The 26537-nt window shown below is 45.4% G+C and overlaps 2 protein-coding genes across 7 annotated transcripts in view; both read right to left on the bottom strand.

Annotated features, from left to right (window-relative positions):
* Gle1 (GLE1 RNA export mediator) overlaps positions 1-6933 on the bottom strand; it is a 36128-nt gene extending 29195 nt beyond the window's left edge. Inside the window, exons 1-2 of the mRNA XM_057755668.1 lie at positions 6748-6933; positions 4497-4724 (exon numbers count right to left, since the gene is read on the bottom strand). Of these exons, the coding sequence (XP_057611651.1) occupies positions 4497-4724; positions 6748-6846 (327 nt within the window). The 5' untranslated portion in view covers positions 6847-6933. The remainder of the gene's footprint in view (positions 1-4496; positions 4725-6747) is intronic.
* A 4882-nt stretch (positions 6934-11815) lies between these two features.
* Positions 11816-26537, bottom strand: part of Odf2 (outer dense fiber of sperm tails 2) — a 41943-nt gene continuing 27221 nt past the window's right edge. For 2 of the 6 annotated variants that reach the window (XM_057754565.1, XM_057754566.1), the window contains exons 15-21: positions 24475-24585; positions 24253-24357; positions 22976-23134; positions 21451-21551; positions 18718-18880; positions 18232-18357; positions 11816-13028 (exon numbers count right to left, since the gene is read on the bottom strand). In XM_057754565.1, the coding sequence (XP_057610548.1) occupies positions 12837-13028; positions 18232-18357; positions 18718-18880; positions 21451-21551; positions 22976-23134; positions 24253-24357; positions 24475-24585 (957 nt within the window). In that variant the 3' untranslated portion in view covers positions 11816-12836. Of the gene's footprint in view, positions 13029-18231; positions 18358-18717; positions 18881-21450; positions 23135-24252; positions 24358-24474; positions 24586-26537 lie in introns of those variants that run through there. The other 4 variants (XM_057754569.1, XM_057754570.1, XR_009055979.1 and 1 more) reach the window with 3 other exon arrangements.

Here is a 26537-nt window from a genome sequence, read left to right as displayed (position 1 = left end):
GCAGAGGTAGGCGGATCTCTGAGTTTGAGACCAGCCTGGTCTACAAGAGCTAGTTCCAGGACAGGCTCCAAAACCACAGAGAAACCCTGTCTCGAAAAACCAAAAAAAAAAAAAAAAAAAAAAATTTATTTATTATGTAGACAATATTCTGTCTGTGTGTATGAGTGCAGGCCAGAAGAGGGCACCAGACCCCGTTACAAATGGTTGTGAGCCACCATGTGGTTGCTGGGAATTGAACTCAGGACCTTTGGAAGAGCAGGCAATGCTCTTAATCTCTGAGCCATCTCTCCAGCCCACCCAACATATATATTTTAAAGGTATCTTGACTTCAAAATTTGAATCTAAGGATATGGTTCTTTTGAAAAGAGATTCTGCTTTTGTTTCCACAGAAGAAGAGAACTTGTGTATTCCTTCCAAGCTAATGTGGTTTGATGGAACAAACTTCCCACAAAAAATGTCTCTGTGAACCCTAAAAATAATTTGCCCAACAAACAGCTGGAAGCAGTCTGGAGAAAGCAATGCCAAAATCCCAAAAATGATTGTTTATAAATGTTTATTTTCATTTCGAAAGGGTTGGTTAATGGAAATGAGGGAGATATTATTATTATTTTTTTATTTATTTATTTATTTTTGGTTTTTCGAGACAGGGTTTCTCTGTGGTTTTGGAGCCTGTCCTGGAACTAGCTCTTGTAGACCAGGCTGGTCTCGAACTCACAGAGATCCGCCTGCCTCTGCCTCCCGAGTGCTGGGATTAAAGGCTTGTGCCACCACCGCCCGGCGAGGGAGATATTATATAGAGATGAATACGTTGTATTGGTATGGATCTTGGTCTACTGACACAAATTTAACATTGATTTGCTACACTATATGTATTTTTGCTCTTGTTTAAGGTATTGTGTTTGTGCAGCTCATTTAAAAATGTAATGTATAATTAAGAAATACAGATTAATAGTTATCTGTAATAATCTAACTTTTAATTATATTAGTTTTCTAAATATACAGAGATGTATTTCAGTTAATCTTTTTTTTTTTTTTTTTTTTGGTTTTTCGAGACAGGGTTTCTCTGTGGTTTTTGGAGCCTGCCCTGGAACTAGCTCTTGTAGACCAGGCTGGTCTCGAACTCACAGAGATCCGCCTGCCTCTGCCTCCCAAGTGCTGGGATTAAAGGCGTGCGCCACCACCGCCCGGCCCTTTTTTTTTTTTTTCGAGACAGGGTTTCTCTGTAGCTTTGGTGCCTGTCCTGGAACTAGCTCTTGTAGACCAGGCTGGCCTCGAACTCCCAGAGATCCGCCTGCCTCTGTCTCCCGAGTGCTGGGATTAAAGGCGTGCACCACCACTGCCCAGTTTATTTCGGTTAATCTTCACCACTCCAAAGACCTATAGAATATGGCATTTAAAATGTTTTAAGAACATAGAAAGTGAGGCATGTCTGTTTCTGGCAGCACCAATTACTTCAAGAGGAAGATAGGCATCGAAGAGTCTCCTTATGTAGTTTGCTAGCCATTTGGGCAAAAAGGTGCTCTTGCCTGGACTGCTTTATGATATGCTGCATGAATTGGACATGCAGGACCCATAGAAAAGTGACTGCTAAACTTTCCAACAGAAGGGATGGTCCTTCAGGGTTCCTGCTTCATAGAACAAACTGCCAGATATTCTACTGGACACAGAAGAAAGCAAATGATGAACTTTGCCATTAGAAGGTAGAACAGACCTTCAAATTTCCTGCTTCATGGAAAAGTCTTCTGGATACTATGGGCTTGTAGGCTAAAGATGGATGCCCCAATGTTACAGAAGAACCTTGGGTGACTTTCCAGGCAGCAAGATGTCTCCATCAATTCTAGAGTTTTGGAAGTTACTTACAATTCACTTCCTGTTTATTTAGGTAAAATTATATCCTTCTGGAGTCTTTGAAGAACTAAGACAGTTAGTTATAGTTTTCCTTAGTTATGATAAAGTAGATATAAAGCTTTAGATTTACAAACATAGAGTATTGTCCTTAATTTGCCAGATGTGAATGGACTAAATATTGTACCATAATTCTTGCATGATAATTGTTTTGTAAATGTAATTTTACTATGTTAATGTTAAACAACCTTCCTCTTATTTAGACAGAAAAGGGAAGATAATGTGGGAGGTCCTTCTGTACATGTGTTGCTTTTATTGGTTAATGAATAAAGCTGCTTTGGCCTGTGGCAGGGCAGAACATAGCCAGGCTGGAAGAGATACAGAGAGAGAGTAGGCAGAGTCAAGGAGATGCCATATACCTGCCAAAAGAGACAGGCACTGGATCCTCACCAGTAAACCACAGCCTCGTGCCAATACACAGAATAATAGAAATGGGTTAATCTGAGATGTAAGAGTTAAGAAGCTTGAGCAGTGCTGTAATATATTTTCTGTGTGATTATTTGGTTTTGGGTGGCCAGGAACGCACAAGCAGTCTCCGACTACAAGTAGCCACTGTAGGTGGTTGGGAAGCAAAAGAAAGAGAAAGGAGGAGGCCTGGGATTAGATTTAAGTCACAAGGATCCACTCCCTTCAACTTGGTGCCATCTACTATGTTTACAACCCTGGCAATCTATCAGATTATGAACCCATTAATGTATTAATCTACTGAAGATAATGATCTAGTCACTTCCCAAAGCCTCACCTTTAAATGTTGCTGCCTGGGGTGGAGTGGGGGGGAGCTAAACCCAGATTCTTTAAGGGACTCTTGAGTTCCAAAGCCTAACACATCCTACTTAGGAACCAATAATGGGCCTATAAACCCACCAATAATGAAAATAATTTAGGTTCATGTCAGAACACAGTACAGGTCTACAAGGGGATTTCTGAGTGCTTGTAAGAAAATTCCAAGAAAACATGACAAGCATCTTGCAACCTCAGTTTCTTCAAAAAACAAAATTGTTCTTGGAATGTGCTTTTGTGCCCCTCTCACATGTAGCAGATAGGGGAGAGTTTATTTCTGATTATTCATTATAACTGGTTGTTATTTATTTATATGTCTCTATGGGAAAACATGTTTTTGCCACATGTGTGTGACTGAACACCTCACTCATGTGACTCTTCTAAAGCCTCAGAGTATAAATTGCCTAACACTCTGAATAAAGTTGCCTATTACATAAGGCTTCCCTCTGACTTATTTTTAGGCCCCGCCCTCCCAGGTTCACACTGCCAACAAGAGTGGTGAACAGATTAGAATCACTGCGTTTTTCATGATGTCAACTTTGTTCATCCCTCTCCCCATTCCTGGCCCTAACTGATTTACATCTGATCTTCTCCAAAAGACCAAGAAGCACAATACTTTTCTGCAGTGATATTTTATTTATATTTTAATAAATAAGCTTGCCTGAAGATTAGAGTACAAAGCTAAGCCACTAGAAGCCAGGGAGTAGTGGCACACACCTTTAATCTCAGGACTAAGGAAACAAAGGCAGACGGATCTCTGTGAGTTTAAGGCTACCCTGGGCTACACAAAATTGATCCAAAAACAGATCCAGGTGGTGGTGGCTTACCCCGTTAAACCCAAAGTTTGGGAGGCATTCACCCTTAATCTGGGCAATAGGACGGTAGAGACAGGAGCAATATGGCTGTGTGGAGAAAGGAATTTAAAGGGGAAGAGACAGGCCCTCACTAGAGTGTGGAGTCTGAGCTTTGGTGGAAACGAAGTGCAATCTAGGCAGTCTGAGGATCACCCATTTGGTCTGAGGTAGAGTAAAAGGTCTCTCTAGTGGCTTACTGTTCTGCTTCTCTGACCTTTAGCTTTAACCCCTATGTCTATCTCTGGGTTTTTATTATTTATGCTACACTTTTCTTCTTTTTTTGAGACAGCATCTCACTAAGTAGCTGTGGCTGGCCTGGAATTTACTATGTAGACCAAGCTGGCCTTGAACACCTGCCTCTGCCTCTCAAGTGCTGCTGTTAAAGGTGTGCGCCACCTGGTGTCACACTGGTCTTCTTTAATAAAATGATGTTTCTTCTTGGGCTGAGGAGACATCTTAATGGGTAAAGTGTAAACAGGAAGGCCTAAGGTTGTTTGATCCATATAAATCTGCATGGTAGCACATGCTCATAATTCCAACACTGGGGAAGAGGAGACAGGAAGACTCCTTGAACTGCTGCTCTGCCAGTGAATCCTAATTGGTGAGCTCCAGGCCAATGAGAGACACTGTCTCCAAAAACAAGGTGAAGAGCCGAGCATGGTAGCACATACCTTTGATCCCAGCATTAGGTAGGCATTTAGATCTCTGTGAATTCAAGGCCAGCATGGTCTACAGGACAGGTGGCCCTTGAGAATAAATACCCAAAGCTGACCTCTGGCCTCCAGACACATGCATACATCCACACATACACAAGAACAATAGGAGATATGATAAATATTGTTCCTACAAACAGCTGCAATAGGAAACAATCATTTCTCCAGGGTAATGTCACTGTCATGTGACTGTATTATACAATTCAATTTTGCAGCCAACAGGTATTCTGTCTTCATACCTTACCTTGATTCCATTTGGTGTTGAAGGTGAGGGGGATTCTGGGGTGCTTCTGACAGGAGACTTAAGAAGTGAGGGTTGGTCCAGGCCTGAACCAGATCCAAAGGATGGCGAATGATCAGAGGAAGGAGAGTTCTCTTGCACGTGGGGTGAGGTGTTGGGTAGAACATGATCTACCACCCATCCAGAGTAAGAAGACAGTTTGGGAAGAGATGTGCATTCTTCCAAAACATCCTAAGGAGACAACGGTTGAGCCTATTTGTATACCCACTGACAGAAGATATTACATGCAGTGTTCAACAACTGAGGGCCCAAGCAAAGAAAAAAAAATTTTTTTTTTTTTGGTTTTTCGAGACAGGGTTTCTCTGTGGTTTTGGAGCCTGTCCTGGAACTAGCTCTTGTAGACCAGGCTGGTCTCGAACTCACAGGGATCTGCCTGCCTCTGCCTCCCAAGTGCTGGGATTAAAGGCGTGCGCCACCACCGCCCGGCCAAAGAAAAAAATTAACACTGAAGATAAAGGTACTGCACTAACAATCAGAGATGAAAAGACAGTAGGCTTTCTTCATCTTTTTGTTTTTGAGACAGAGTATCAAATTGAGATGACCTTGAACTGACCCTCCTGTTTCCACTTCTGAAGTGCTGAGATCATAAGCCACTGTACACAGCAATAGTGGTTATTACTGCTGCTGTTATGTTATTAATGTGTTTTAAAATGTACTAGTACTGTTAGTGTGTATGTAGAGGCTCATGTGCCACAGCGCACACGTGGAGGTCAAAGGGAAACTTGTAGAGTCAATCCTGGTATCCTCTCCCACATAGGTTCTGGGAATTGAACTCAGTCACTGAGCTTATGCAGCAACCAACTATACCCATGGAGCTAATCTCATCAGCATGAGTGGATATTTCATAATGACCTGGACCACATATCTAAAAAAAGTCAGATTAAAGTCAGATGTGTTGGCACATGCCTAGAATTTTAACACTAAGAGAAGTAGTAGAAGGAGCGTCAGGAGTTCAAAGCAAACTTCAGGTACAAAAGCAGTAGTTCTTAACCCATGGATCACAACCTCTTTGGAGTCACATATCAGATATCTTGTATATCAGATTACATTACAATTAATAACAGTAGCAAAATTTGTTATGAAGTAGCAACAAAATAACTTTACGTCTAGGGGTCACTACAACATGAGGACTGTATTAAATGGTTGTTGCAGTAGGAAGGTTGAGAACCACAGCCTAAAACGAACAAATATTTAAAACTTATGGTTTGTGTGTGCAAGGGATGGTGGAGGGTGGGGTGCCATGGTGTCTGGACGTAAGAGTTTGTAAAGTTAGTTTTCTCCCTCCACCTTGACATGGGTTCTAGGGGTTGAATTCAGGCCTTCAGGCTCCTGTAGCAAGTGCCCTCATCAGTTGAGCCATCCCACTGGCCCTCACTAAGGCAACTATGAAAGGAATCAAAAACATCAGAGAGAATACAGCCCGTGAGAAATTATCAAGTAAACTATCGTGTGCACCATTAGTTTGGAGTCCGAAGGTATCCTCACACTGGGTACGGTTGTTCAAGCCTGTGAATACAGATAAACTCGACATACTGCCACAAGGCAGTAGGCGGGCAAATGTGATCACTGATTAGAAAAGCCACCAAGCATTTAGCGACGGGCATTGCAAATACTAGTTACAGGGATCACGTCCACATCCCCAGGTCTGCCAGGAATATAAAACTGGGCTCATTACACTGGCTGCACTAGAATCAGGTCAAATCAAACACTCTTTGAGAAACCTGGGGCTCCGTGCAGTGATTCTCAACCTCCACATGCTGCGACCTTTAAATACAGTTTCTCAGGTTGCGGTGACCCTAACCATAACGTTTATTATCTTCGTTGTTACTTCCTAACTATAATTTGGCTATTATGAGTCGTAATGCAAATGATGTGTTTTTCCGATGGTCTTAGGTGACTACCCCAAAGGAGTCGCGACCCACAGAATGAGAACCGCTGTCCTAACAAGTTGGTTATAAAGCAAATGAAGAGAATGAGAGGCCATAGCTGCTGACCCGCAGCCGGCACTGGGTTACGGTGACGTCTTCGGGCAGGAGGCTTCCCGTGAAGTGCAGCGGCCATAGATCAACTAGAACAGGCGGGATAAGGTTGTGTGCACGGGAGTCAAAAAAGCAACCCGGCCCATCGCCACATCCGGTCCTCCGCGTCCGGCTCGAGGGAGCGTTGTAATCGCGTGACGACGGCCACCGCTCACCTCGTAGTGCACCAGCCACTCGCGGTGGTAGCGCAGGCGGCCTTTGCTGGAATTCCGCAGCGCGCTTAGAGTTTCCCAGCAGCGACTCTCGGACGGCATGGCGGGCGACCGGCGGCGCCTCAGAAAACTCTACTGACAAAACAAACCCTCGAATCCGCCGCCCAGGAGGCGCCGGACTCCGCTTCCGGGCTTCCCGCCCCACATCCGGCGCAGCCTGGTCCGTAACGGTCGCAGACGCACCCCGTCAGCGGCCCCCCGCCCACGCGGCAACGCATGCGCCTGCGCAGATGGTTGTGCGAGCAAGAAAGCGGAAATGAGGCTGTGTGAGGCCGCTACTGTGAGAGACTGACAGTTCTGGAGAAGCCAAACGGAGGAATCATTTCTAATAGAGCTACGCTAGAAAAATGAAACGCGTCTGCACTAATGGTTGTACATGAATATTCATACCGGTATTAATAGTAGTGTGATAGCCTCCCAAATCATCTGAATTGGTAAAATATTCTGTGAAGTCCAGTGGAATTCTTCCCCTGTCCCGGGTGAATATAGTACCTTCTGTAACATAAACCTTGAAAACATTTTGCTAAGAAAAAGCGACACTTTGCTGGGCGGGTCTGGCGCATGCCTTTAATACCAGCATCTGAGAGGCAGAGGCAGGTGGATCACTGAAACCCTGTCTCGGGGCGGTTGTCAGGGGGACGACCCAAAACAAAAAAGCAAGTAAGGAGAGAACACTATATACAATTCCTTTCATGTGAGGTCTCCAGAATGAACAAACCCAGAGCCATTAGAGATTGTCAGACACGTGAGACAGCGAGTGACTACAAATGAGGGCGGGGTTTCTTGGGATTCATGAGATGAACTAAAATTAGATCATGGTAATAATCACACTCTGGTAAATATACTAAAAAACTGAATTGATGCGGGAGGGTAGTGGCGCATACATTTAATCCCAGCACCCGGGAGGCAGCGACAGGCGGTTCTCTGTGAGTTCCAGGCCAGCTTGGTCTACAGAGCGAGTTCCAGAATAGGCCCCAAAGTTACAAAGCTACTGTCTCTAAAAACATAAAAACAAAAAACTGAATTGATAACTTTGAATTTTAATAGGTCTCACTTAACCCTCCCTTATTCCACCACACATGGTTGAATCTTAATGTAATTTTGTTCACAAATGCCCAGAGATGGCTTTGATGGATGCTCTACACATTTTGACCTTCTACTACCCATGACTCTCTGACATCTTTTGAGATGGGGAAGATAGTATTTTTTTCTGGAGAGATGGCTCAGGTGTTAAGAGTGCTTACTAATCTTGCAGAGGATCTGAGTTCAATTTCCAGCTCCCACATGGCAGCTCCCAATGGATACTTCAGCCCTAGCAGATCCATTGCTCTCTTTCTGGTCTCTTTGGACACGAGGCATGCACATGGCACACATGCATAATTTTTTCTTATTGTTTTTAAAATTCTTTTACTTATTTCTATTTTATGTATTAATGCTTTACTATTATACCTGCAGGCCAGAAGAGGACATCAGACTTGTTATAGATGGTCATGAGCCATCATGTGGTTGCTGGGAATTGAACTCAGGGCCTCTAAAAAAGCAGCCAGTGCTCTGAACCACCAAGCCATCTCTCCAGCCCCCTGTTATTATTTTTTAAGTTTATAAAATCTGTGAACTTCTAGTAAAATATTTTATAAAGGTTAATACAAGAGTCCCAGGAGTGATCTGAGTGTGGTGGCGCACAGGCCTTTAATCCCAGCACTTGGGAGGCAAAGGCAGGCAGATCCCTGAGTCTGAGGCCAGCCTGGTCTACAAAGTGAGTTCCAGGCAGCCAGGGATACCCAGAGAAACCCTTGTCTTGGAAAAAAACAAAAACAAAAAGTATCCCCAGGAAAGGACTCCAAGTCAAAACAGTTACACGGTTACACGGCTCAACTCTGTGGTGCAGAGGTTTGGCAAACACTAGTTTGGCAAAAGAAAAATGAATTGCACACAGAGAAACACACACACACACAAATATGTGCATTAGTCTAAGTGTGCCAACTGTTCTTTCTTGAGAAATTCTTTGGGAGCCAGGGCATGGTGGCACATGCCTTTAATCCCAGCATGTGGGAGGCAGTGACAGGGGATCTCTGATTTGAAGACCAGGCTGGTCTACATGAGTTCTAGGCTATCGGCTATCCAGAGGCTACTTGGTAGGATCCTGCCTCAAACAAAAAAGTGTATTTGTTTTCAATGTGTGAATAAATGTGCACAAGTGTTGTGGGGTAATCTTTTTGTACACTATCTAAGATGCCTTCTGATTGGTTTAATAAAGAGTTAAATGGCCAAAAGCTAGGCAGCAGAGGATAGGCAGGATTTCCAAGGAGAGGAACTTGGGAAGAATCTGAGGCATGTGGATTTTCGCCAGCCAGACCCAGGAGTTGGACTTAGAGTATGGAGAAGAGGTAACAAACCACAGGACAGAATATAGATGAATAAAAACAGGGTAAGTTATAAGAGCTAGTTGTGAACAAGCCTAATCAAGCTAGGGCCAAGATTCATGGTTAATAAGACATTTCTGTGTTTTTTTGAGAACTAGTAGTCCAAAGAAAGTTTGACTAGACTACACTTGAGTGTAGAGGCTGAAGGCCGGAGGAATTGATATCCCAGGGGCTGGACTGAGTTGCTGCCTGATGTGGGCAAGAATAGTTTGTACTCTTAACTACATCTCTGCAGCCCACCTTGATAAATTCAAGAACCTCTGCAAGAGCAAGAAGGGCTTTTTTTCCCTCAGATTCCTAGGTGTTCCTCCTCAAACCACCAGAACAAAGGTTCTTAAGGGTTCTCTCTCCAGCCCCAATCTTGGGTTAGAATGATTAGCTGCTGTAGTAATTTGAATGAAAATGGCTCATAGTATAATTGACTTGGTCCCTAGCTAGTGAAGCTGTTTGGGAAGAATCTGGTGTGGCTTTGTTAGTGGAAGTGTGCCACTGGGCAGGTTTGGAGGTTTCAAAAGACTCCCAATTCCTGGTGCTCCCTCACTGTCTCCCTCGTGGTATGGATCTACATGTAAGCTCTCTGCTATTTGGTCCACATTTCTGAACTCTAACCCTCTGAATCAATAAGTGAAATTAAACACTGTCTTTTAGAAGCTACTTTGGTCATGGTGTTTTATTCTAGCAATAGAAAAACCAAAAACCAAAGAGAAAAAAATATGAAAAAGGCACACACCTTTTTTTTTTTTTTTAAATATTTATTATGTATACAATGTTCTGTGTGTATGCCTGCTGGCCAGAAGAGGGCACCAGATGGTTGTGAGCCACCATGTGGTTGCTGGGAATTGAACTGAGGACCTTTGGAAGAGCAGGCAATGCTCTTAACCTCTGAGCCATCTCTCCAAGCCAGTGGCACACACCTTTAATCCCAACACTCGGGAGGCAGAGGTAGGAGGATTTGTTTGTGAGTTCGAGGCCAGCCTGGTGTACAAGAGCTAGTTCCAGGACAGGCTACAAAGCTACAGAGAGGGCTGGAGAGATGGCTCAGCCATTAAAGGCTAGGCTCACAACCAAAAATATAAGAGTTCGGTTCCCAGCACCCACGGCTGTCTCTCCAGCCATTAAAAAAAAAAAAAAAAAAAAAAAAAAAAAAAAAAAGCTACAGAGAAACCCTGTCTTGAAAAATCAAAAAAAAAAAAAAAAAAAGTACATGCTTTGTTTTATAGCATTTGTGGTTTCCGGTTTCCAGTTGGTGATAGTAGTGATGGGGAAGGGCCCTGAAGATTAGAGCTAGGCCTTTGGGGCTGGAGAGATAGCTCAGCAGTTTAGAGCAGTTGTTGCTCTTACAGGACCTGGTATCAATTTCCACACTCCTGGTGGTTCTCAACCATCCCTAACTCCAGTATTAGGGACTCTGATGCTCTCTTCTGACCTCAGAGATTTCCAAGAACACGGATGTTACACAGCACATATATACATGCAGACTATTCACCCATAAATACATAAATCCAATTTAAAAATTAATCAAAACAAAGCAAAACCCTAGGCTCTTGTACATGTGCACATATTAAACAAGTACTCCACACCACCCATTTTTTCTTTTTTCTTTTTTTTTTTTTTTTTTTGAGACAGGGTTTCTCTGTGGCTTTGGAGCTTGTCCTGGAACTAGCTCTGTAGACCAGGCTGGTCTCGAACTCACAGAGATCCGCCTGCCTCTGCCTCCCGAGTGCTGGGATTAAAGGCGTGCGCCACCATAGCCCGGCAAGCACCTATCTTCTATCATGAAAAGTTGGTAATTCAAGCATCAGCTACTCTGCAAACTCGTGTTTTCTCACATGAATTTTTTTTTTTTTTTTTTTTTTGGTTTTTCGAGACAGGGTTTCTCTGTGGTTTTGGAGCCTGTCCTGGAACTAGCTCTTGTAGACCAGGCTGGTCTCGAACTCACAGAGATCCGCCTGCCTCTGCCTCCCGAGTGCTGGGATTAAAGGCGTGCACAACCACCGCCTGGCTCACATGAATTTTTTTTGTCATTTTATTTGGTTTTTGTTTTTTCTAGTCAGGGTTTCTCTATAGACTTGTCCTAGAATCCACTCTGTATACCAGGTTGTCCTCAAACTCACAGAGATCCTCCTGCCTCTGCCTCCCGAGTGCTGGGATTAAAGGCCAGCACCACCACCAGCTCTCACATGCATTTTATAAAATCATTTAAAAATACTTTTGTGGGTTGGAGAGATGGCTCAGAGGTTAAGAGCACTGGCTGCTCTTCCAAAGGTCCTGAGTTCAATTCCCAGCAACCACATGGTGACTCACAACCATCTATAATCAGATCTGGTAACAACTTCTGGCCTGCAGGGATACATGCAGGCAGAACACTATATACACAATTTTTTTTTTAAAAAAAATACTTTTGTTTTTGTTCAGTTTCATGTACACCAGGCTGACTTCACTCACTGTGTAGCTGCGGATAACAGTGAACTCCTGCCTCCAATCCCAAGTCACTGCCTGACAAGTGTGCTCCACCGCACTCAGCTTCATCTTTTTTAAAGCCAGGAGAGAAGGTTAAAGGAAATCAAAGAAGTCTCAAAGAATTGATTTATAAAAACTTTATTTCATGTAAAATCACACAAAAATTTCAGAAGTAGACAAATTCCAGAGCTGTAAAGAGACATGAAAAGCAATGAGATAAGAAGCACGCTTGTACGGCTGGGTGGACATTAGCTTCTGTGAAGTGCTGGGGACCAGTGGCCCTTGACAATGCAGACATGGGAGCGTTCCGAAGCCTGCCCTATCCATCAAGAAGGAATAAGCAGTGCTCGCCTTAGCAGCGCACATACTAAAACTGGAGGAATACAGACAAGTTTAGCATGACCCCTGCTATTCCACACTTTTCCTGCCATTAAGAGGTGGATAAAGTGTCAACAGCAAGAATCCACTGTTGTGACCACACTTGCCACTGTGGTAGCAGTGACTGCTCCACTTCAGGACATCTGTAGCTAAAGATTCCAAAGCAGCAAAGGGAGATGTGAGCAGGAGTAGTGTTACATCTTCCTGCCTCCACTTTATTTTTATGCTGATAAAAGCACAGATTACTCAGTTACTAAGTTATCTGTTTCACTATTTCTTGATACAAAGAAAGTTTTGTTTTTAGTAAAAATAAAATAATAATAAATTTAAAAAAAGGAAAAGGTGATGTAGGTGGTTCACAGTCCAAGGAGGACCCTGCTGCTTCACCTCAGAGAAACACAGACATGGATACACTGAAAGATGAGGGCTACAAGGAGACAGCAGGGGAAAGTCCATCCAAACACTCCCTGAGGATAGCAAGCAGACTCTGCCAAGTCACAGCACTTTAAAAATCTGGTACCTAATGTAGCAAATCTAAGGCCCGTGAAGATCATTTAAAAATCCAGCAGGCTCACAGGTCAGGAAAGAGAACCATGTTTTTCCTGACTCCTCCCCAGCTGCTCTAGGGACTTTCCTGTATCGGAGCTGAGGAATAGACCCTGAGTACATTTGATCACTTGAAGAGAAAGCAAGAGGGCTTGCCAGCTATAGGATGGCAACTCCTCAGTTCTCCGGCATCAGGCAAGGGCTTTAGACCCTGGGTAGGTGACCTCAGGCAGGGGGAGACCGGGAGCGGATGGGTGAGCTTGTCAGGTAAGAGGATGTATAGGGGCCGTCCCCAAATACATTGGCATAGGAGGACTTGAGGAATTGGACATAATTCTGCATGCTGCGGTTGGTGCTCTCAGACTGCTCCAGACGGTCTTTCAGATCCTGCAGCCGGCTCTGGTATCGACGATCCGCCTGACAGAAGAAAGAGCAGGGACCAAGATTAAGAAGGTAAAAGGGCAATTAGAGACAAAGGCATTAACTTAGAGGGTGCCAACACTGGGAGAGGCACACAGGGCCTGCAATGGAAATGGGTATTTTCCCCTTGGGAGAAGGGAGTTAGTTGCTTGGCTTTTGGTTTAACTGTTTTGAGCCAAAGCCTCACCAAGTTGCCCAGATAACTCAGTACACTGCCTTGAATTTCCTGCCTTAACCTGAGTACTGGGATTATGGCAACATACACTGAGCCAACATACTTACCTCGCTGAGTTTGTTTTATTTTATTATTTGACAAAGGATCTCACTATTGAGGCAGTCCCAAAGAACCTAATACCTTCTTCTGGCCTCCACAGAGGACTTACACACACACACACACACACACACACACACACACACACACACACACACCTTTGAAAGTGAGTTTTAAAGAGTCTAGGAATAAAGCTAAGGGTATTGATGGGTTAAACTCTTCTCCCAAAGCTCTATCCTAATCTCCACGGTGGATGCACAGGTTCCCATTCCTATCAGCCATGGATGAGGACTATAGAGCTGCTGCCTGCCCCGCATCCTCTGCAACACATGCTGTCAAGGACTCATGCTGCCCAAGCTGGCCTCAAATCTGCTCAGTAGCTAAGGCTCATGTTGAATTTCTGACCCCTCTGCCTCACATGCTGAGGCTACAAGAATTACCACTCTGCCTGATTTGTTTTCTCTTTGTTTTTTGTTTTTTTTTAATATTTATTTATTTATTATGTATACAATATTCTGTCTCTGTGTGTGCCTGCAGGCCAGAAGAGGGCACCAGACCTCATTACAGATGGTTGTGAGCCACCATGTGGTTGCTGGGAATTGAACTCAGGACCTTTGGAAGAGCAGTCAGTGCTCTTAACCGCTGAGCCATCTCTCCAGCCCCCCTCTTTGTTTTGTTTTTAAAAAAGCCAAAGAGCTGGTAGGGACTGAACCCAGGGCTTCAAACACACAAGCACTCTAGTCAACTGAGATTTACCCCTAACTATTTCCTTTAAAAACATTTTTTTTTTCCAAGACAGGGTTTCTCTGTGGCTTTGGAGCCTGTCCTTGAACTAGCTCTTGTAGACCAGGCTGGTCTCGAACTCACAGAGATCCACCTGCCTCTGCCTCCCGAGTGCTGGGATTAAAGGCGTGCGCCACCACCGCCCAGCCATAAAAACATTTTTTTTGGGGCTGGAGAGATGGCTCAGAGGTTAAGAGCACTGGCTGCTCTTCCAAAGGTCCTGAGTTCAATTCCCAGCAACCACATGGTGGCTCATAACCATCTGTAATGAGGTCTGGTGCCCTCATCTGGCCTGCAGGCATACATGCAGACAGAATATTGTATACATAATAAATAAATAGTTTTAAAAAAAAACAAAACAAAACATTTTTTTACACTTTTTGTGAATGTTTAAATGGTTTTCTCAAACTTTTACCATGTGGGTTCTGAAAACCCACTGAACCATTTCTCCAGTTCTTCAGCATAAAAACTATACTGAGTTGGGGGGAGTCAAGGGGGGCAGGTTGTTACACACACTAGTTCTGGCATTCAGGAGGCAAACCAATACACATCTCTAGGAGTCTGAGACCATTCCGTGCCAGAGAAGGCTACATAGTGAAACATTGTTTGAGAAACAAACTAAACTAGTAGTAGTGATTCACGCCTTTAATCCCAGCACTCAGGAGGCAGAGGCAGGCGGATCTCTGTGAGTTTGAGGCCAGCCTGGTTACAAAGCTAGTTCCAGGACAGGCTCCAAAGCTACACAGAGAAACCCTGTCTTAAACAACACCACACACACACCCAAACAACCAAACAAAAATCTAAATTGAGGAAATAACTGGATTTCTTCCCATTTGCGACACTGCCAGCCACAGGTTTGTGAAAAACCACCTTTACCTTGTTGAGGTGTGTTCCTTCTACTACACGCTTCCACAGGGCTTTTATCAGGAGGGACGCTCAAGGTCTTTTCTGAATTAATATGATCATGTGACTTGTCCTTGTGTCTGTATGTCTATGTGTGTGTTCTGTTACTGTTGCTGATCTGCATGTGCTGAACTAACCTTATATCCCTGCAATGAAACCAATTTGACCGTAGTTTGTGATCTGTGTTTTTTTAACCTCCACTTCTAAGTATCTGGAGGCCCTCTGCGTCTGTGGTCATCAGACACTGCTTTCTAGTTGTCTTTTTTCATTGTATCTTTATGTGGTTTTGGTATCAAGATAATGCTGGCTTTGTAGAACCAGCTTAGCGGTATATATATCCTTACTTTGTTACTAGAGAGATGGTTTACTGGTTATGAACACTGGCTGCTCTTGCAGACGACCCAAGTTCAATTCCTAGCACCCACATGACAGCTCACAACTATCTGTAACTCCAGTTCCAGGGGACCCGACACCCTCACACAGACATACACCAGTGCACATAAAATAAAAAAGACTTTTTTTTTTTCAAGACAGGGTTTCTCTGTTTAACAGAGTCCTGGCTGTCCTGGACTTGCTTTGTAGAACAGGGTGGCCTCGAAATCATAATCTGCCTGTCTCTGTCTCCTGAGTGTTGGGATTAAAGGTGTGTGCCACTACGACTGGCTCCAAAAAATTAAATCTTAAAAAAAGGCTGGAGAGATGGCTCAGCAGTTAAGAGCACTGGCTGCTCTTCCAGAGGTCCTCTCTGCATGCTGTGAATATCATTGGCTAATAAAGGAACTGCTTTGGGTCTATAGCAGAGCTGGGGGGGGGGTGGCATACAACTAAACGGAATGCTAGGAGAAAGGAGGCGGAGTCAGGGAGAAGCCATGTAATCCTACCGGAGCCAGATGTAATTTTACCAGGTAAGCCACAGCCAGGTGGCAATACACAGATTAATGGAGATGGGTTAAATTAAGATGTAAGAGTTAGCCAAGCCGGGCGGTGGTGGCACACACCTTTAATCCCAGCACTTGGGAGGCAGAGGCAGGTGAATCTCTGTGAGTTCGAGACCAGCTTGGTCTACAAGAGCTAGTTCCAGGACAGGCTCCAAAGCCGCAGAGAAACCCTGTCTCGAAAAACCAAAAAAAAAAAAAAAAAAAAAAAAAAAAAAAAAAAAAAAAAAAAAAAAAAAGGAGTTAGCCAATAAGAAGCTAGAGCTAATAGGTCAAGCAGTGTTTTAAATAATACAGTTCCTGTGTGACTATTTCAGGGCTGAGCAGCCGGGAACCAACTAGCAGCCTCTCCCCAACATATGTCAGTGTACCACATGCATGCCTGCTGCCCTCAGCCTTACAAGAGGGCACTGAATACCCTGGAACTGGAGGGACACTTGTGAGCTGCCATATGGATGCTTGAAATGGAACTGTAAGAGCAGCCAGCGCTCTTAAACAGCTAAGCCATCTTCTCCAGCTCCTTATTCTGTTTCCACTTCTCAAAAACACTAGAATTTCAAGTGTGTACCACCATGCCCAGTATATGCAGTGCTTGAGACTTGTTAATGTAGGAAAACACGCTAACAACTGAGCTACAATATCCAGACTAGTGGGATGTTAAAAGCACCCACTGTTGTTCCATCCGAACCCACCTGACTTGTGCTAGCTAGATGATGTCCTTATGAAATCAGGAGCCCCAACCTTTGGCACATATATAACTGGTACATCTTGTTTCTTGAAGCAGCGTTTTTCTGTGTAGACTTTGCTATTCTGGAAATTGCTGACCTCAAACTCACAGATCTGTCTGCCTCTGCCTCCCAAGTACTGAAATTAAAGACGTGGTCTATCACGCCTGGCTTGTTACATCTTGCTTAATTATTCCCTTTATTAATTTGGAATAACCTCCTCAGTCTTCTCATTAGCTTAGCAGACTGGTTCCCATCCTTTGCATCTGTCTGTGTCTAACAGTGAGGCAGACACATACTGATTTCTTGGACACACGTTGTTGTTAGTTTTTCAGCCCTGTCTGTCTGTCTCATGGGTAAGCTGAAGCCATATATATATATATATATATATTTAGGGCTATGATCTTGCCAAGTCTTGTAATTTTGTCGGTCGTTTTTTTGGTTGGTTGGATTATGTTTTGGGTTCTACATTTTCCTCTATTAGTATTAGTGGTCTGCTTATTTACTGTGTGGGACATGCCAAACTCCTTCCTAGTCCTCTTGTGAAATTTATCCTGGCCCTATACTTTCCTGGTTGATGCTTTCTTCCCTCTGTATAGTCTTCCTTCAACTATCTTCTTCAGTACATGGAAATCATGAACTTAAGGCAGTTTAACTGTATATCAGTCCATTTTAAAACATTGCAATCTTTTTTTTTTTTTTTTCCCGAGACAGGGTTTCTCTGTGGTTTTGGAGCCTGTCCTGGAAGTAGCTCTTGTAGACCAGGCTGGTCTCGAACTCACAGAGATCCGCCTGCCTCTGCCTCCACCACCGCCCGGCTGCAATCTTTTTTATATAAATTTTTATTTACTTATTTATTATGTACAGTGTTCTGTAATATGTGTCTGCAGGCCAGAAGAAGGCACCAGATCTCATTATAGATGGTTGTGAGCTACCATGCTGTTTGTTGCCCAGCTCTGTTTGGTTTTTTTTTGTTGTTGTTGTTGTTTTTTTTGTTTTTTTTTTTTTTTTTGGTTTTTTGAGACAGGGTTTCTCTGTGGTTTTGGAGCCTGTCCTGGAACTAGCTCTTGTAGACCAGGCTGGTCTCGAACTCACAGAGATCCGCCTGTCTCTGCCTCCCGAGTGCTGGGATTAAAGGCGTGCGCCACCACTGCCCGGCCTGTTGTTGTTGTTTTTTAAGACAGGGTTTCTCTGTGTAGCTTTGTAGCCTATCCTGGCACTGGCTCTGTAGACCAAGCTGGCCTCGAACTCACAGAGATTCTCCTCCAATTGCTGGTATTAAAGGCGTGAGCCACCACTGCCCGGTTATTTGTTTGGTTTTTCAAGACAGGGTTTCTCTATGTAACAGCCCTGGTTGTCCTGGAACTTCCTCTGTAGATCTGTTTCATCTCAAACTCAGAGATCCACCTGCCTCTGCCTCCCAAGTACTGGGATTAAAGGTGTGCACCACTGCTATCCGGTCCAGAATATCCTTATAGCGTGGCAAGCTGGCAGAGATAATAACCTACGTTGAGTCTCACAAAAACACCAGTAGACAGTTTTACCTGCAGCCCAAAGAAGCCCTGCCCACTAGTGCAACTCACATCATCACGAGTCCGCCGCAGCTGGCCAAGTTCTGTCTTGGTCCTGCTTAGCTGGGTCTCAAGGTCCAGGATTTTGCTCTGGGCTGCACGTTCCTTGGAGAGTGCCTGCTCCTTGGTTTGCTCCACCTGCACACAACGTAGAGGTAAGGGCTGCCTGACCCTACAGAGAAGGCTAGCCACTCCCATTAGCCAGTGACAGCCCACTGGCACATCAGTAGGCGACACCTTCCCTGAGGCCTTGGAGCAGAAGCTATCTAGTGGAAGCTCTTACTATCCACCTTTGCCTGCCCTTTTCTAGTATCCCTAAAATGTGCTGGTGCCTTCCTGAGTCTCAAGAGGGCAGAGAGCGAATGAGCAGTTATAGAAAGGGCTGGTCCTCATCCTCACAACACACTCAGGGGAAGATACCACTATGCCATTCTTCAGATGGGAAAGTAGGCTGAGCAAGTTTAGGACACAGACCTAACTAGGAGTGTAATCACTGACCTGCCGCCTGGCATCTTCAATGGCACTCTCCAGCTGCCTTGCCAAGGACCCACACTCCCTCGTTTTCTCCTCCAGCCGCAGCTGAGCCTGGTGGATTGCCTCCTCCCTCTTGGCAATCACCTGTAGGAACTCGACATTCTGGGTGCTGGTGGCCTCCAACTTCCTAGGTGAGAGCGTTCCATTAGACCATGCAAAGACCTGTCCGTCTTAATCCACTGCCAGGGGGCTGCTGCCTCCCCTGAGCTGGGGATCTTGTCACTTGAAGAATCTCTGTGAATCTCCAAGGAGCACAAGAAGAAACAAAGTATTTTCAGATCAGCAAGGTGGCTGCTGGGCTGTACAAATGCCAAAAGGTGGTCCCAGAACAGTGCAGAGAGGGAAGACTGAGTGTGCAAGTGTAACTGAGTGTGCATGACGCCCGTGCATACTGTCACACAGAGAACAGCAACCTGCAGCTCACAGAAGGCTGCCATTGTCCGTCCTTTCTAGGAAGAAGGGAGCAGAGCCCAAGGGAAGCACGGCCGACAGGTCTGTTACCAAAACTCAGACCAGTAGCAAGACCACAGCGGAGCCACACAGCACCTGATGTGACAGGCATAGGACAGCTGGGGCTTCTGCACTTTACACAGGGTCTTCCCTGCTCTTCCAGAACACCTTCCCCTTTAATGAACACTGCAAGTCCTGTTGAACCTAGCTACATTTTGTTGGCCAGCTTGGCAGAGCAGAGGTGGAACACAGGAGGCCACCTGTTCCAGCCCCACAGCAGGCTGAACTGGCAATCAAGACCCTAAGACCTTAAGTTCTTAGCCCTCTCTGGTTTTTGCTTTTTTTTTTTCTCTTGAGATTGGGTCTTATTACATAACCCGGTATACCTTCTAGGTGGCAGCAATCCTCCTGCCTCAGCCTCCCAAGTACTGAGATTAGTGGTATGCCACCATACCAGGATCCCAGTCTTCTGCTTACAGGTACTAACGTGGTTCTGGAGGAAACTTCCCAGCATAAGGAGCAGCTTTCGTAGGCACCAGCTGTGTACATCTGGGCAAGTTACCACCTCTGCCTGAGCTTGGCTTCCTCATAGTTAATATTTGGGTAGTTCACACCTATGATCCCAGTACACAGTACAAGAGGAATGAGTTGCAAGCCACAGATTGAGACTCTGTCTCAAAGAGTCAAAATACAGGGCTGGCAAAATACGATTCAGTGGGTAAAGGTGCTTACTGCCAAGCCTCATGACCTGAATTCAATCCCCAGGACCAACAACATGGTGGAAGAAGGAGAACTGATGCCCACAAGTTGTCCTCTGACAGTCATACCCATGCAGTTGCCCATGCTGGGCACAAATAAATTTTTTTTTTTTTTTTTTTTTGGTTTTTCGAGACAGGGTTTCTCTGTGGCTTTGGAGCCTGTCCTGGAACTAGCTCTTGTAGACCAGGCTGGTCTCGAACTCACAGAGATCCGCCTGCCTCTGCCTCCCGAGTGCTGGGATTAAAGGCGTGCGCCACCACCGCCCGGCACAAATAAATATTAATAAATAAAAGTAGGTTTTTAAAAGACAGGGTCTAGAGAGATGGCTCGGTGGTTAAGAGCATATACTGCACTTGCAGAACCAAATTCAGTTCCCTGCAGCTACATCAGGCAGCACACAACTACCTATAACTCCAGCTGCAAGGGACCTCATCCTCTGGCCTCTGTGGGCACCTGCATTCACGTACACATACTCCCAGATAGCCACAAACACACAGAATTAAAATAGGGGCAGTACTAGCTGACAAACATCTACAACTAGCTTATCTTGACCATTTCTTTTTTCTTTTTTTTTTTTTTTTTTTTTGGTTTTTCGAGACAGGGTTTCTCTGTATCTTTAGAGCCTGTCCTGGAACTCCCTTTGTAGACCAGGCTGGCCTCGAACTCACAGAGATCCGCCTGCCTCTGCCTCCCGAGTGCTGGGATTAAAGGCGTGCGCCACCACCGCCCGGCCTATCTTGACCATTTCTAAGCAAGTGATATGCTAGAGACCCCTTATGAGGACCCTCTCATTGATAACTGGCGGGACTCTTATCAGCTGGTAGATTATATCTACACTGATCCTTCCTCAGAGGAGGATAACAGGTTCAGAAGAGTTAAATGATCCAATTGAGTTCACAAGGAAGGTAAGTGTCTGAACTGGACCTAAGGTTAGGGCTTCGATTCCAAATGGTGTGAGCTCCCCATAACTGCAGAACAGAAGGGGGCACCAGTTCTTATTACCGATGGTTGTGAGCCACCATGTAGTTGCTAGGAATTGAACTCAGAACCTCTGGAAGAGCAGTCGGTGCTCCTAACCTCTGAGCCATCTCTCCAGCCCCTGATAACTGCTTGTAAGAGTCTGTAAGAAGAGTCAGATCAGGGAGGTTGTAGGAATGCTCCTTAGCAGCACACTGGTATTCTGGCTGCTCCATTCAAGGCAGGCCCTACTGGTCTGCTTCGCCTAGGTGTACCTTTGAGACAATGGTGTCTATCAGTAGACTGGCCTCCATCACACAGCCACACAGCACCCCTCCAGGCTGACGCCCCTTCCTCGCGCCCACAAGGCTTACCACTGAAATGGAAGCAGCTCTTCCTCTGAGTTCTGCCTAGTACCTTCCAGGGCCTTGAGTCCCTCCAATACTTTGGCACACTAAGCACAAAGCAGCTAAGCGGCAGAAAGTCTCAAGTCCTAGGAAGAGGACAGACATGGGACCAAGTGCCTCTAACCTCTCCAGTTCATCCACCTTCAGACTCAGTTGTTTATTTTCCTTCTGGGAAGCCTGATGTTTCTCTCTCGCCATCTCCAGCTTGTCCCCCTGGTGTTCGATCTAAAATGACAGGAACGTAGACTGGTTTACGAGGGAATTTCCCATAAGAGCAAGTAATGAAGGAATTCTCCCTTCTCCCTGTGATGTTATCCACACACAGGAAAGAGGAATGTTGCCCTCAGCAGGTGTCCCATCTTCAACAGCCAACCTGAAAGAGAAAAGAGCAAGGGCAGGGCAGATCCACCCTACCTCCCACATCAGAACATGGGTTAGATGCTGAAGAGCCACAGCTGGACTGGCCCCAAGGCCAGGGTCCAGGGTCCTGATGAAGAGCCAGGTGGAACTGTAGGACACATGAGGTGTGACCAGTGGCTCATTGGACAACCAACCACCGAGCTTTCCCAATTATGTTGTTGGCACCACTGACTTTATCTCCCTCAATGGGGCAATGCACCCAAGCAATAAGGCAGCTTTGATTCATTCAGGCCAGCAAGTGTGAGAAGTTACCCTTAGTGCTGCTTTAGTGCTCCTCAGGTTCAGGAGCTCAAGAGAACTTGAGGACATTCGGCAGTCTTGAGGCAATGGGTTCAAATTTGTGGATGCTAAGTATCCCTGTGACATAGGGGACTCACTTGTCCCTCTAGGTGTCAGGATGTCATTGGAGAAGTAACCAGTACACAGCATCAGGTTTCTGGATGAAATGACAGCCTGCTGGAGTGGGGCAGGTGCTCAGAACAGCAGCAGCTTCCCTTTATGGCTGCCCAAGGAAACACTTCAGGGCATAGGGCACAGAGGCGCGTGACCACAGTCCCAGCATTCTCAGAGGTAGAGGTGAGACTAGGAGTTTAAGGTCACCCTTGCTACACAGTAATTCAGCCTGGTCTATGAGACCCTATCTCAAAAAAAACAAAACAAAAAAGACTTGAAAAGGAAAGAGTAGAGACCCGCCCAAGTCAGACAAAAAAAATGAGAGGTATATGATGTCTTGGACAAACGCAGTCGGGAGACATGGTTCCAGTAACTGAGAGACAGATTGCTTCTGAACAAAGGGGCTGCTTGCTTCTGTCTCTCAGAACAGAATCCCAGGTAGTAGATCTGTGGAAAACAAGGAAAGGCAGTTAAAGCTTGAGAAAGATGGAACAACAAACAAGCAATGGCCAGGTATCTGCTAGGTCTCCTTTCTGTGGCTGTGGGTTGGAGGACAGCGACAGGATATGCAGGGCAGAGGTAGGCAAAGCACGGAGCCCTTGAGTGGCCACAGCAAGAGGGCCCAAGGCGAGTCCTATAGCTACAATCACTCTGTGCAACACGAAGCATTTGGCACACCAGACTTTTATTTCACAGCACTGATGATAGCTCACTTCTTTCAGAAATCGGCAGCCAAGAAAAAGGAAGTGGTCCTCCCTTGGGGGGCGTGCAGCTCATCTCGGTAAGCGGGACCCTGCTCGGGCCAGTTCGTGGGATCCCTTCTGCCAGTCCCTTACCCGGCTGCGCAGGTCTGAAATGATGGCTGTAAGGTCGATATTCTTCCTCTCGTAGCCTTGCAGCTGGTCTTGGCATTCAGCCAACTTGGCCTCTGTGATCTTGAGAATGTCAGGCAGCTGTTGCAAGTCAGCCAGCTGCGACTGGAACTGCCGGCGGGCCTAAGGCAGGAAAAGCAGCCCGCGGTCGGCATGACCCTAGCTGAGAATAGGATGGCCTTCCTCGAATGCAGCTGGGCCGCCCTCCCACAGGCCGAGCTGGTTGGTCTTTGCAGGCCTCACTTGGGCCTGCCTTGCCACTTGAGATGGCCATTAATTTAGTCAGCAAGTGTCAGTGCCAACACCAGGGTTCAGCACCACCCCAAGAGCTCTGCAGTCACTTTCTTTGAATAATAAAGAAGACACAGCTGGAACCACAGAAGGATACTAAGGATAGCTCAAACTTAGCTAAAACTTGGAAAAACAGGCTGGACTAATTCCAAATCCCCTAGGAAGGCAACTGTGATGATACAAAGACCAGCGGAACAGGAAATATCTGGTCCTGCTCCATCCTTGCGCTTTAACAAGACTGAGGACCAGAGACAGGCAGGGAGCTGCTCAAGAAACTAGTGGCTGAGCCTGACTCAGACTGTCTCCAAGGTTATCTTTAAGGCAATCACTGTGCACCAGTCAGCCAACAGCTCCAGAAGAAAGAGATCCTTCCAGAGGCGAGAGGCACATTTAAAGATCCTACAAAAACAAAGGCTCCAAACGGAATAAAACAGGTATCCAATACCTGGCCACTGAGTGAATCTGAGTCCACCTAGACGCCCCAAGCAGGATGGGACGCCCCAAGCAGGATGGGCTTTGTTTCCTTTAGAAAAAGGAAAAAGAGCCGTACGGTGGTGGCGCACGCCTTTAATCCCAGCACTTGGGAGGCAGAGGTAGGCGGATCTCTGTGAGTTCGAGACCAGCCTGGTCTAAAAGAGCTAGTTCCAGGACAGGCTCCAAAGCCACAGAGAAACCCTGTCTCGAAAAACCAAAAAAAAAAAAAAAGAAAAAGGGAAAGGAGGAAGAAAAAAAAACACAAGGGAAAAAAATAGAAACAGAAAGCATAGTATAGAGAAAGGCCAGAGGGGACAATAAAGAGAGAAAAAGAAAATGCATACATAGTGTGGGTGGGAACCAGCTAGGAAATCAGTTACTCTGTGACCGAGCTCAGGAGGGTCAAGGGCACAGAGGGTGCCACTGGATCAGACACTTGTACAGGCAGTGAAGAAAGCAAGGAAGGGGGACAGTACCGCCTCAATTTCTTTGTTCATCTCATCTTTAAGGATCTTGTTCTCTTTGTCGCAGCGCTCTAGCTGGGCAGCCACTTCATCAGCCTCGAGGCGGGTTTTCATCACCTAGGGAACAAAACCAAAATGGGTGCTCTTGGGCAGAACCCTCCCCTCCCACTTTGCCCCTCAGAGGCCTAGCGGTGAGCTGCCAAGCAGGGGAGCCAGGCTACCCAAGGGGTCTACCTGGCTCTTATAGTTGTCAATCATCCCCTCGTAGTTCTTCACCGATGCCTTCAGCTGCTGGACCTCCAGATGAGCCTGGTTGAGCTTGTCCTCCATAGGGGCAAAGCTAGCCTAAAGAAGGGAGGACTGTGAGCAACCAGAAGAAATGTTCAAGATCTGAGTCTCCTTATCCTCAGTCTACTTCTAGAAACCAGAAAAGAACACGCCCCTATACAGAAGCTCTCATCAGCTAGTGTCCGAGTAAGACTCCTACTGTGACCCCTCCATTGCAGAGATGATGATAAATGGTGGTTATCTAAAAACAATATACAAACTCTAAAGGAAACGGGTGGTCCGGCCAAGTGACAATGTACTTGCCTGGCATGCTAGAAAGAAAATGAATATCAAACTCATGGATTGTATGCCCAAGGTTCTAGAATTGGCAAAATAGTTATTGTTCTATAACTTTTTCATGAATAAACATATAATGCTTTTAAAATTTGAAAGACACTTTTTTGCAATACAGATAAAGAGGAAGCAGGAATGAGCATGAGAATGAATAAACATAAGCAGATGCGTGGTGGCTCCTATTTAATCCCAGCTCACAGTGGGCTGAGGTGGAACTGCTGCCAAATCTGAGGTTAGATAAAGTCTAACAATACAATATCAAAACAAACAAACAAACAAAAAAACAGGAGGAACAGGGTGGAAATGGGGAAAAGGAAGGGTTAATACAATGACCTCAAGAGAGGAAAGAGCTAGAGCACAGCCTGGTGGTATAGTGCTGGCCTAGCATGTGCACAGTCCTGTGTTCTGTGCTCTGTCCTCAGCATCAGATTTAAGAGGAAGAAAGGAAGAAGCAGAAGGAAGCTCCAGAGCATCAGCTGGGTGCCATCAAGACAAATGCACACACATGACAGAGACCTGTCTGGTGCTGACAAGGAACCCTGGACCTTAGCGCATGTCAATTGCTCGCTCTATCACTGAGCAGCACCTCCGCAGCTTCTGTGATGTTTGAAACATTTCCTATGCACATAACCAACTGTCTAAGAGGATATACTTTCACAAATAACACTTTCAGTGGCTACAGTGCATAGTCTACATAGATACACCACGCTGTAATTAATCCCCAAGTGTTGGATTTGGAGGTTACTAATTATTTGAACCGTGATTTCTGTGTATCCTAAATTGGCCTGAAACTCACTCTACATAGTCTTCACCTCTCTCACATAGTCTTCACTACTCCTGGTCCCTTGAAAGTTATTTTCAGGGTGTCTAACAATTAAGTAAAGCAAAGACATTGTACCACCAGAGCAGTAAAAATATAAAGGACTGATAATACCAAGTATTGCCAAGGGGACACAGAGCAACAGTTGTCACTGACAAGTCACTGGTGGAAACAATGTATACAACAATTAGGCCAGTTGTTAACATCTGCTAAGGCTGACACCAGCAGATGACCTCGGCAATTCTACTTCAAGGAGTATAACCAACTACGCACCCAAAAGATGTCCACTACCAGTAAAAGAGACAAACGCTAATGGATCCACCTCCCAGCACCCACCCACAGTCACGAGGAGTAAATTATACACACTGTGCTAAGTGAAAGCCACACATGAGCACACAGGCTTTCCAAAGCAGGCAGATAGATGGGTTTGTGATGACACAGGCAGCAGCTGCCTTTACAAGGGTGTTACAGGATGCTCCGAACTTTCAGAATAATTGAAAAGCTATTCATGTTACAAAAGTTAAGGATCTGCATACTTTTCCATGCCATCCTTGTCTTGACTAACAAGAACTAAAATCAGAGGGAAAGCTTCTCTGGAGTGTCAGCTCTGCTCAGGAGGCTGTGGTCTGTCTGAGTCAGGAGCTTACTTGAAGTTTGACTTGATGTGTTTGAGATAGGTCTCACTCTGTAGGCCAGGTTTCCTCAAACTAATAAACTTACAGTGAGCCTTCTACCTCAGTTTCCTCAATGCTGAGATTACAGGTGTGTACCTCCACATCCAGTATTTAGAGACCTACAAAGAGCTGGGTCTACAGAATTAGTCTCAATTTCAAATCCCAACTCCAAATTGTTCCTT

Source organism: Chionomys nivalis, chromosome 22, assembly GCF_950005125.1.
Source record: "Chionomys nivalis chromosome 22, mChiNiv1.1, whole genome shotgun sequence".
Classification (NCBI taxonomy): Eukaryota; Metazoa; Chordata; class Mammalia; order Rodentia; family Cricetidae; genus Chionomys; species Chionomys nivalis.
The sequence above is the reverse complement of the archived record's forward strand: the minus strand, read 5'-3'. Positions and strand labels throughout refer to the sequence as shown.